This window comes from Columba livia, chromosome 30 (genome assembly GCF_036013475.1).
Source record: "Columba livia isolate bColLiv1 breed racing homer chromosome 30, bColLiv1.pat.W.v2, whole genome shotgun sequence".
Taxonomy (NCBI): domain Eukaryota; kingdom Metazoa; phylum Chordata; class Aves; order Columbiformes; family Columbidae; genus Columba; species Columba livia.
The window spans coordinates 404,560-415,121 of NC_088631.1; the positions used below are offsets into that span (position 1 = coordinate 404,560).

Genomic DNA, 10,562 nt, shown 5'->3' on the forward strand with positions numbered 1-10,562 from the left:
CCCTGTCCCCACACTGGGGCTGTCCCTGTCTCCACACTGTCCCTGTCCCCACACTGGGGCTGTCCCTATCCCTACACTGTCCCTGTCCCCACACTGGGACTGTCCCTGTCCCCATGCTGGGGCTGTCCCCACACTGTCCCTGTCCCCACACTGGGGCTGTCCCTGTCTCCACACTGTCCCTGTCCCCACACTGGGGCTGTCCCTGTCCCCACGCTGTCCCTGTCCCCACGCTGTCCTTGTCCCCATACTGGGGCTGTCCCTGTCCCCACACTGTCCCTGTCCCCACACTGTCCCTGTCCCCACGCTGGGGCTGTCCTTGTCCCCACACTGTCCCTGTCCCCACACTGGGACTGTTGGTGTCCCCACACTGGGACTGTTGGTGTCCCCACACTGGGACTGTCCCTGTCCCCACACTGGGACTGTTGGTGTCCCCACACTGTCCCTGTCCCCACCCTGTCCCTGTCCCCAGCTCACCCCCACCCCAGTCGCCGCGGTGGCGCCGGTGGCGCCCGAGCCAGCGCCGCGGGGACGGTTTCTAGTGACGAACACGAGACATCTCCGCCACAAAAAGCGGCAACACCCGGCAGCACTTTCCCTTTCGGCTTTAATCACCACTTTCCCACGTTCCCCCAGCCCTTGCCGGGAGCACAACGCACCCAATCGCCGCGCCGACCCCCATCGCGGCCACTTTGGGGTGTTTTTAGGCCACCGGGCGCATCTCGGCGTGCTCGGCGCGCTCGCCGGCGGCGTTGGTGGCACCGCAGCAGCTCGGCGTGCTGTCGGGCAGCGCGGCGTAGAGCAGCGGCTGCAGGCAGACGTTGAGGTTCACCAGGATCTTGCAGACCTGCGCGGCGGCGTGAACGGCTCTGGATACGCCGCAATTCTCCGCGCCGGGTGCCAGCAAACGCCGCCGCAGGTTGAGGTTCCGGAAAATGTGGTACGGGAGGTAGGAAAAGGCGTAAAGAGCCACCCCGGCACCCACCAACAACCCCACTTTGCGCTTCTCCACCGGGCCGAGGTGACGGTTGCGCCAAACGGTGCGGAGAACCGCGGCGTAGCAGGCGGCGGTGAGGAGGAACGGCAGCGCGCAGCCCAGCGCCGCTATGGCCAGGCTGTACGGGTAGAACCGCGGCAACCGCTCCGGCGTCGCGCTCCCCAAACACTCCGTGGCGCCTTCCCCGGCCTCCCGCAGTTCGGTGAAGAACAAGGTGGGCGCCGAAAGCGCCGCGGCGAGCGCCCAAACGGCCGCGCTCAGCGCATGGGCGCCCCGGCGGTGCAGCCGCCCGCGCGTCCGCAGCGGGTGCACGATGGCGAGGAAGCGGTTGAGGCTGATGCAGGCGAGGAAGAAGGTGCCGCCGTAGAGGTTGCAGTTGAAGAGGAAGCGCTCGAGCTTGCACAGCGCCGCGCCGTAGCGCCAATCCTTGGGCGGGTAATAATACGCGGCTAAAAACAGCAGCGACAGGGAGTAGAGGAGCCCGCTGAGCGCCAGGTGGAAGGAGTAGACGGAGCCGCTGTGCCAGGAGCGCGCCGCGGCGGCCAAGCGGTAAACGGCCGCGGCGTTGCCCAGCAGCGCCGGAGGGAATTGTGCCGCCAGCACCGGCCACAGAGACTCCTGGATGGCGCTGAAGTTGCCGCAGCGGGTGAGCGGAGCCGCCATGGCGAGGGGGACGCGCCGGGGGGTCCTGCTGGTCGCCCCCCGACTGCGGGGTTGTGGTTGCGGGCAGGGAAGTGGGTGGAGTTGCCGGTGACGCGGTGGGGAGGGTTTGGTTGAGCCTTGTGCCGCGAGCGAGACCTTGTGCCTTTTGGGACAGGATGTGGCCCGTTGGGCGGCCTTTGCCTGGATCTCAGGGTGCAGGTAGAGATCCCAGCTGCAGGCAGGACTCTTGGGGTGCAGGTAGAGATCTGGGGGTGCAGGCAGGACTGTTGGGGCGCAGGCAGGACTGTTGGGGTGCAGGCAGGGATCTTGGGGTGCAGACAGGACTGTTGGGGTGCAGACAGGACTGTTGGGGTGCACACAGGACTCTTGGGGTGAAGGCAGGGATCTGGGGGCACAGACAGGACTCTTGGGGTGCAGGCAGGGATCTGGGGGTGCACACAGGACTCTTGGGGTGCAGGCAGGGATCTGGGGGAGCAAGTAGGGTTATTGGGGTGCAGGCAGGGATCCCAGGCACAGACAGGACTCCTGGGGTGCAGGTAGAGATCTGGAGGTGCAGGCAGGGATCTGGGGGTGCACACAGAACTCTTGGGGTGCAGGCAGGGATCCCAGGTACCAGCAGGACTCTTGGGGTGCAGGTAGAGATCTGGGGGCACAGACAGGACTCTTGGGGTGCAGGCAGGGATTCCAGGTGCAGTCAGGACTCTTGGGGTGCAGGCAGGGATCTGGGGGCACAGGCAGGACTGTTGGGGTGCAGGCAGGGATTCCAGGTGCAGTCAGGACTCTTGGGGTGCAGGCAGTAATCTGGGGATGCACACAGAACTCTTGGGGTGCAGGCAGGGATTCCAGGTACAGTCAGGACTATGGGGGTGGAGGCAGAACTGTTGGGGCGCAGGCAGGGATCTGGGGTGCAGGCAGGAATCTGGGGGCACAGGCAGGACTGTTGGGGTGTGGGCAGGACTCTTGGGGTGCAGTCAGGGATCTGGGGGCGCAGGCAGGACTGTTGGGGTGCAGGCAGGGATCTGGGGGCACAGGCAGGACTCTTGGGGTGCAGTCAGGGATCTGGGGGCACAGGCAGGACTCTTGGGGTGCAGTCAGGGATCTGGGGGCGCAGGCAGGGGGGTCTGTGTTCCCGCCCGCAGCCCCACTCACCCTCCGGCTGCGCGTCCTCTCCTGTCCTTCCCCTCGGTGACAGTCCCAGGGCCACCCCCTGTCCCGCTATGGGGACAACAGGCTGGCAGGGGGTGGCACTTCCCCTTGTCACCCGGAACCTCCAGCCCACGCAGGCAGGGGCTGCCTGAGCAACCGGAGTCACGGGGTTCGGCGACAGCCACACCCCACAACGCCCCCAAAAACCAGCAGAGCCACAGGCGCCATTCCACACCGTGTATTGCACAGGGGGGGCCCATTTCCTCTTCCCCCACCACCCACCCCACATCACAGTCCCGGCGCGTGGCCGCAGCTTCAGCGCTTCCCCTTGGCACGGCCCGGCCGCCGGAAAATCAGCTTCCCCTTCATCAGCACCTTCCCTCTGCCCTTCGGCCTCGTGGCGCCGCCATCGCTCCCCCCCCGCTGCGGCCGTTGGGTTCTTCGGCGCGCTTTGCGCCCCGTCGCCCCCTTCCCGGCACCGCCGCGGTGCAGCGGGTCCCTCCGCGCCGCGTCTCCCTTCCCCGGCGCCGCGGTGCCGGGATCCTCCGGTCGGCTGCGCCGGCGGCGCTTCCGCAGGGGCGCAGCGCCCGAGGAGCTTCGCTTCCGCTTGGGGAAGAGATCTTGGGGGGAAAAGACAAGAAATAGGGGTTTAGCGGCAAAACCGGGGCGGCGGGTGCGCGGCACCGGGGGGAGGGGGTGTCAGAGCGTTTACTTTGAACCAAAATCACCGGGAGCTCAAGGTTTTGGTGTCATCAGCCACCGCCGGCATGAGGAGGGGACAACCCGGCCCCGCCGGACTCACCTTTGTCGGGCTCCTCGCCCACCTCCTCCCGGTAATATTCGGCATCGTTGTCGCTCTCTGAATGCTCGGCCGCCTCCGGCTGCTCCGGCGCGCCGGGGTCCTCGGCGTCGCTGTCACCGTCCTGTTGCCGTTTCCGCCGCATCCCGGCCAGGCTCTTCTCCCTGCGGTGCCACCGCGGTGTCGGACGCTGCCGGATCCCCCGTTACCGGATCACCCCGTTACCGGATCGCTCACCTCTGTGCCTCGCGCTGCCGCCGCTTGCGCTCCACGTCCGCCTCCTGCTTGTGCCGCCGCTCCGCCTTGAGCCGCAGCTTCGCCTCCTTCCGCGCCAGCATCTCCCGCACCTCGCTCTCCGTCTTGTGCACTTGGGACGCGCCGGGAAAGCGGGTGAGACGCCGCGGTTCGACCCCCGGCGAGCTCCCGTCCCGGCGTTTCGCGGTGCTCACCAAAACTGTGGTAGAGGACGTTGCCCTGCGCCAGCCCCTCCTCGACCTTCACGAGCTGCAGCGTCATGCGGGGGCCGATCTGCGGGGATATAGGGGGCACCGATCAGGCTCCGTGACCCCCCCCGGCGTGATGGTGACCGCGGCGTCGCCGTCATCACCCACCTCGGTGAGGCGCACGGCGCTTTGCTGCGCCTTCATGTTGCCGCGGCCGGCGTACGCCTGCGGCAGCTCCAGCGTGTTGTGGGTCCCATCCTGCTCGGCTTCGCTCTCCGAGAGGTTGATGTCCCTGCTCGGGAGGAGGGGACGCGTTTGGGGACGAGGCGGGAGGTGTCACCGGGACTTTTGTCCCCCCCGGGTCACCCCACGCACTTGACCAGCAGTTCGCTGATGTCTTCCAGGCGGCTCATGTTGGGGAACTTCTCCTGCAGCAGCTTCTTGAGGCCTTTGCTGACGCCCACGGGAACGACCTTCACGCTGCTGCGGGAGGAGGAGGAGGAAGGGGAGGAAGAGCTGGGACGTGGGGGCGCGGGGGGTCCCCGAAGATTTGGGGGTGACACTCACTAGTGCCTGAAATCGAGCTGCTGAGTCTCCGCGTTGTAGGCGATGAGCAAACAGCGCTTGATGTTGTTGAGGTTGACCTGGGGGAGGAAGAGGAGGAAAGAGAGAAATAGAAAGAGAAACAGGACATGAGGAGGAAACGGAGACAAGAAAAGAGGAGAGAGATGGGAAAAGCAAAGGAGGAGTTAAAAAGAGTTAAAAAGGAGAAAGAAGAGAAAAGGGGGAGAAAAAGGTGGAGAGAGAAGAGGAGAAAATGAAGAGAAGGGGAGGAGAAAGGGAAAGGGAAGAGAGAAGATGAGAGAAGGGAAGGGAAGAGGAAGAAGAGAAGAAGGGAAGAGGAGGAAGAGAAGGGAAGAAGAGGAAGAGAAGAGGAGGAAGAAGAGGTGGAGGAGGAAGAGAAAAGGAGGAAGAGAAGAGGAGGAGGACGAGAAGAGGAGGAGGAAGAGAAGAGGAAGAGGAGGAAGAGAAGAGGAGGAAGAGAAGAGAAGAGGAGGAAGAGAAGAGAAGAGGAGGAAGAGAAGAGAAGAGGAGGAAGAGAAGAGAAGAGGAGGAAGAGAAGAGGAGGAAGAGAAGAGAAGAGGAGGAGGAAGAGAAGAGAAGAGGAGGAGGAAGAGAAGAGGAAGAGGAAGAAGAGAAGAGGAAGAGGAGGAAGAGAAGAGGAGGAGGAGGAAGAGAAGAGGAGGAGGAGGAAGAGAAGAGGAGGAGGAGGAAGAGAAGAGGAGGAGGAGGAAGAGAAGAGGAGGAGGAGGAAGAGAAGAGGAGGAGGAGGAAGAGAAGAGGAGGAGGAGGAAGAGAAGAGGAGGAGGAGGAAGAGAAGAGGAAGAGGAGGAAGAGAAGAGGAGGAGGAGGAAGAGAAGAGGAGGAGGAGGAAGAGAAGAGGAGGAAGAGAAGAGGAGGAGGAGGAAGAGAAGAGGAGGAGGAGGAAGAGAAGAGGAGGAGGAGGAAGAGAAGAGGAGGAGGAAGAGAAGAGGAGGAAGAGAAGAGGAAGAGGAGGAAGAGAAGAGGAGGAGGAGGAAGAGAAAACAAGAATACTTCAGCTGGACAAACCAGCATTTGGCCTCATTAAATCTCACCCCGTTAACGATTCCTCAGCGCTCCAGCCTCTTGAGATCCCTCACCAGCGCCCCCCCCTCCATGATCGATATATCGATATATCCACCCCTGAGTGACACCGAGGGAGCGAGACCCCCCCGGCTCACCCTGTGGACGTTGATGGAGGGGAACATGTTCTGGAACATGCTGGCCATGACCTTGACCTGGATCTGCTGGAGGCCGAAGTTGCTGAGGACCAGGAGGGGGTGGTGGGTGAACTGCTGCTCGTGCATGCGGTGCCGCTTGAGGGACGACACCACGTCCTTGATCAGCGAGTACTGGGGGGGACACGGAGACGGGTGAGGATGAGGAGGAGACGCTGGGGAGGAAGATTGGGGGGGGGGAGGTCCAGTTAGGGGGGACCCACCTGCAGCACCTTGAACGTCAATGTCGGGCCCCCGGGCAGGCGGAAAAGTTTCTGGGGTGGGGGGGGGAAGTGGTGGTTGGTGTTGGGAATGGAGCTGGTGGTGCCACCACTGACCCCCCCCCCCCAAATCATCACTGACCACCCAGGTCACCACTGACCCTCCCTGGTCACCACTATCCCCCCCCCACCCTGGGTCACCAATGAACCCCCCTGGGTCACCACTGACCCCTCCAATCACCACTGACCCCCCCAGTCCCCACTGCCCCCCCCCCCCCCCCAATCACCACTGACCCCTCCCCCCCACAATCATCACTGACCACCCTGGTCACCATTGGCCTGCCCCCCCAGGTCACCAATGAACCCCCCCAAGCCACCACTATCCCGCCCTGGTCACCACTGACCCCCCCCCAGTCACCACTGACCCCCCCCCAGTCACCATTGACCCCCCAGGCCACCACTGACCCCCCGCCCGGGTCACCACTGACCCCCTCCCAATCACCACTGACCCCCCCTAATCACCACTGACCCCCCCCCAGTCACCATTGACCCCCCAAGCCACCACTGACCCCCTCCCAGTCACCATTGACCCCCCCTAATCACCACTGACCCCCCGCCCGGGTCACCACTGACCCCCTCCCAGTCACCATTGACCCCCCAAGCCACCACTGACCCCCCCGCCCGGGTCACCACTGACCCCCTCCCAATCACCACTGACCCCCCCTGGGTCACCACTGACCCCCCCTAATCACCACTGACCCCCCCCGGTCACCACTGACCCCCCCGGTCACCACTGTCGCCCCCGCGCAGACACATCAGTGCGTTTACTTTGACTAAAATCATGGCACAAACTCAGCGCAATTTTCTCATCATCTGCGTCTGCAAATTTGGGGTGACCCCCCCCAAGAAGGTACCAAAGGGGCTCCCTCCAAACCCCAAAGGGTGTGTGGGGGGGTCGGTACTCACAAAATTGATGCTGGAGGAGGATTTGCTGAAAACCAGGAAGTGTGTGACCCCCAAGGGTCCGGCCACCGCCACAAAGTCCTTCAGGGAGTTGTTCTTGCGCACCTGCGGCACCAAAACCGGGTGGGGTGGGGTGGGGTTGGGTTGCATTGGGTGGGTTCAGCTGGTTGGGTTGGGTTGAGCTGGGTGGGATGGGTTGGGTTGAGTTGGGTTGGGTTTGGGTTGAGTTGGGTTGGGATGGGTTGGGTTGAGTTGGGTTGGGGTTGGGGTTGAGTTGGGTTGGGTTTGGGTTGGGTTGAGTTGGGTTTGGGATGGATTGCGTTGGGATGGGTTGGGTTGAGTTGGGTTTGGGTTGGGTTGAGTTGGGTTTGGGTTGGGCTCGGTTGCGTTGGGATGAGTTGGGTTGGGTTGAGTTGGGTTGGGCTGGATTGCACTGGGATGGGTTGGGTTGAGTTGGGTTTGGGTTGGGCTTGGTTGCGTTGGGATGAGTTGGGTTGGGTTGAGTTGAGTTGGGTTGGGTTTGGGTTGGGTTGAGTTGGGTTTGGGTTGGGCTGGATTGCGTTGGGATGGGTTGGGTTGAGTTGGGTTTGGGTTGGGTTGGTTTGGGTTGAGTTGGGATGGGTTGAGTTGAGTTGAGTTGGGTTTGGGTTGAGTTGGGTTGGGTTTGGGTTGAGTTGGGTTGGGTTTGGGTTGAGTTGAGTTGGGTTTGGGTTGAGTTGGGTTGGGTTTGGGTTGGGTTGAGCTGGGATCGGTTGAGTTGGGTTGAGTTGGGTTTGGGTTGAGTTGGGTTTGGGTTGAGTTGGGATTTTTTTGAGGAAAGCAGAAGAGGAGAAAAAAGAGGAGATGGAAAAAGAAAAGAGGAGGAGAAGAGAGGAGGAGATGAAAGTGGAGAGAGAGGAAGAGGAGAGGAGAGGAAGAGAAGAGGAGGAGGAAGAGGAAGAGGAGAGGAGGAGGAAGAGGAGAGGAGAGGAAGAGAAGAGGAGGAGGAAGAGGAGAGGAGGAGGAAGAGGAGAGGAAGAGAAGAGGAGGAGGAAGAGGAGAGGAGAGGAAGAGAAGAGGAGGAGGAAGAGGAAGAGGAGAGGAGGAGGAAGAGGAGGAGGAAGAGGAGAGGAAGAGGAGAGGAGGAGGAAGAGGAGAGGAAGAGGAAGAGGAGAGGAAGAGGAGAGGAGGAGGAAGAGGAAGAGGAGAGGAGGAAGAAGAGGAGAGGAGGAGGAAGAGGAGAGGAGGAAGAGGAGGAAGAGGAGGAAAAGGAAGAGGAGGAAGAGGAAGAAGAGGAAGAGGAGAGGAAGAGAAGAAGAAGAAACTCCAGGGTGACGCTGGTGAGGGAGCTCAAGAGGCCGGAGCATTGAGGAATCATTAACAGGATGAGGTTTAACGAGGCTGAACGTTGAGATCTGACACCGAAGTGGGGGGCTCAGGCCCCCCCCGCTCACCTTGAGGGCCCTGGCGGTGAAAGGCTCCATCACCTTCCTGACGTCGCCCACCAGCTGCCGCAGGTTTCTGCCGCCGCGCCCGCGGTGGAAGACGAAGGAGTGGGGGACGGTGGCGAAGTCCTGCTGGGCCTGGTGCCGCGCGGCCGCGCGCTCCTTCTTCTGGTGCTTGCTCTGGGGGGGACGCGGTTAACGGGGGGGGGACGGGGGAGAGACCCCTCCCCAGCCCCTCCTGTGCCCCCCGGAAGGGACCGAGCCCCCGGTCCCCGGTAATACCGGGTCTCCCAGCCCCTCCACGAGGGTCCGAGCCCCCAGTCCCTGATAACAGCGGGTGCCCCGTCCCCTTCTGTCCCCCCCCAGGAGGGAATGAGCCCCCGGTCCCCGGTAATACCGGGTCCCCCATCCCCTTCTGTCCCCCCCCCCAGGAGGGAATGAGCCCCCGATCCCCGGTAATACCGGGTCCCCCATCCCCTTGTCCCCCGCCAGGAGGGAATGAGCCCCCAGTCCCTGATAATAGCGGGTCCCCTGTCCCCTTCTGTCCCCCCCCAGGAGGGAATGAGCCCCCGATCCCCGGTAATACCGGGTGCCCCGTCCCTTCCTGTCCCACCCCGCCCCGGGATGACCCGATCCCCGGTAATACGGGGTCCCCGTTCCCTTCTGAGCCCCCGATCCTCGGTAATACCGGCTCCCCCGTTCCCTCCAGACCCCCGAGAGGGCCCGATCCCCGGTAATACCGGGTCCCCCGGCCCGCCCGCCCCAGAAGGGCCCTATCCCGGGCCAGCCCGCTGCCGCGCTCACGGGCGACCCCCGTGTCCCGGATCCGCCCCGGCCGCTCCCCCCGTGTCCCGGATCCGCCCCGGCCGCTCCCCCCGTGTCCCGGATCCGCCCCGGCCGCTCCCCCCGTGTCCCGGATCCCCCGGACCGGTCCGTACTTTGCCCGGCCGCCCCATCCCGCCGCCGCCGCCGCCACCATGCGGTCACCGGCACTTCCGGCTACTTCCGTCGCGTCACTTCCGGCCGGTCCTTGCCGCGCCGTTGCCATGGTGACGCGGCCTGTTCTCCACCCCCAGCCCCGGTTCCGCTGCTTCCTCTGCCCCCCCCGCCCGGGATCCCCTGGGACCCCCCAGGGCCCCCCGGGCCGTTCCCGCTCCCGCCATGGCTGGGGAGGCGACGCCTGAGGGGCCGGGACCGCTTCACCCGCCCCCCGGCCCGGAGAACCCGCGGCCCCGGCGGCGCTAAGGTCAGTGCGAGGGGGCGGTGGAGTCACACACTTTACTGGAGACCCCCCCAAAACCACCCCCCCCCCGGGCTCATCGACACCCCCAGAGACCCCTCAGAGACCCCCCAACAACTCCAAGTCCTCCAGAGCCCACTCTGGTCCCCCAGAGACACCCCCACACACACACAGGTACCCCAGAGCACCTTTTGGATGCCCCCTCAGGCTCCCCAGTGCCCCACAAAGCCCCCCCACATCCCCCCTCTGGGTTCCTTAGAGCCCCCCCAGAGAATCCCCCAACACCTCCAGTTCCCCCAGAGCCCCCTCAACATCTCCAGGTCCCACAAAGCCCCCCCAGATCCCCTCTCTGGGTTCCTTACAGCCCCCCCAGAGACCCCCCCCAACACCTCCAGGTCCCCCAGTGCCCCCCCAACATCTCCAGGTCCCCCAGAGTCTCCCCAGAAACCCCCCAACATCTCCAGGTCCCACAAAGCCCCCCCAGATCCCCTCTCTGGGTTCCTTAGAGCCCCCAAAGAGTCCCCCCAACACCTTCAGGTCCCTCAGAGCCCCCCCAACATCTCCAGGTCCCCCAGAGTCTCCTCAGAGTCCCCCCAACATCTCCAGGTCCCCCAGAGCCCCCCAGAGCCCCCCAACATCTCCAGGTCCCCCAGAGCCCCCCCAGAGCCCCCTCAACACCTCCAGGTCCCCCAGAGCCCCCCCAACATCTCCAGAGCCCCCCCAGCCTTCCCAAAGCCCCTCAGACACCCCCCAATAATGTCCCCCAAGGCTCCCCCACCCCACAGCTTCCCCCAACCCCCCCAATTCCCTCCCCAAATCTCCCCACCGGGACCCCCCCTCTCTGTCTCTCCCCCCCCTCCCACACCCAGG

At 64.0% G+C, this 10,562-nt stretch overlaps 1 protein-coding gene across 1 annotated transcript; it reads right to left on the reverse strand.

Annotated features, from left to right (window-relative positions):
* Nucleotides 1–587: 587 nt before the first annotated feature.
* Nucleotides 588–9,522, reverse strand: PPAN (peter pan homolog). The gene is made up of 14 exons (XM_065043794.1): nt 9,391–9,522; nt 8,462–8,632; nt 7,032–7,133; nt 6,069–6,119; nt 5,809–5,979; nt 4,613–4,689; nt 4,421–4,528; nt 4,214–4,337; nt 4,052–4,130; nt 3,840–3,969; nt 3,606–3,766; nt 3,122–3,423; nt 2,807–3,068; nt 588–1,902 (listed from the first exon to the last, which is right to left on the reverse strand). The coding sequence occupies exons 1-14, from the start codon at nt 9,406–9,408 to the stop codon at nt 701–703; spliced, it is 2,958 nt and encodes a 985-aa protein (XP_064899866.1). The 5' UTR covers nt 9,409–9,522; the 3' UTR covers nt 588–700.
* Between the last annotated feature and the right edge of the window lie 1,040 nt (nt 9,523–10,562).

Bases quoted from the DNA above. Each gene is read 5' to 3' on its own strand.
- PPAN (XM_065043794.1), bottom strand. The intron at 4,690-5,808 runs GTGAGCCGGGGG...TTCCTCCCCCAG, and splicing joins CCTCCATCAACGTCCACAGG to GTCAACCTCAACAACATCAA. The intron at 4,529-4,612 runs GTGAGTGTCACC...CTCCTCCCGCAG, and splicing joins CAGCTCGATTTCAGGCACTA to CAGCGTGAAGGTCGTTCCCG.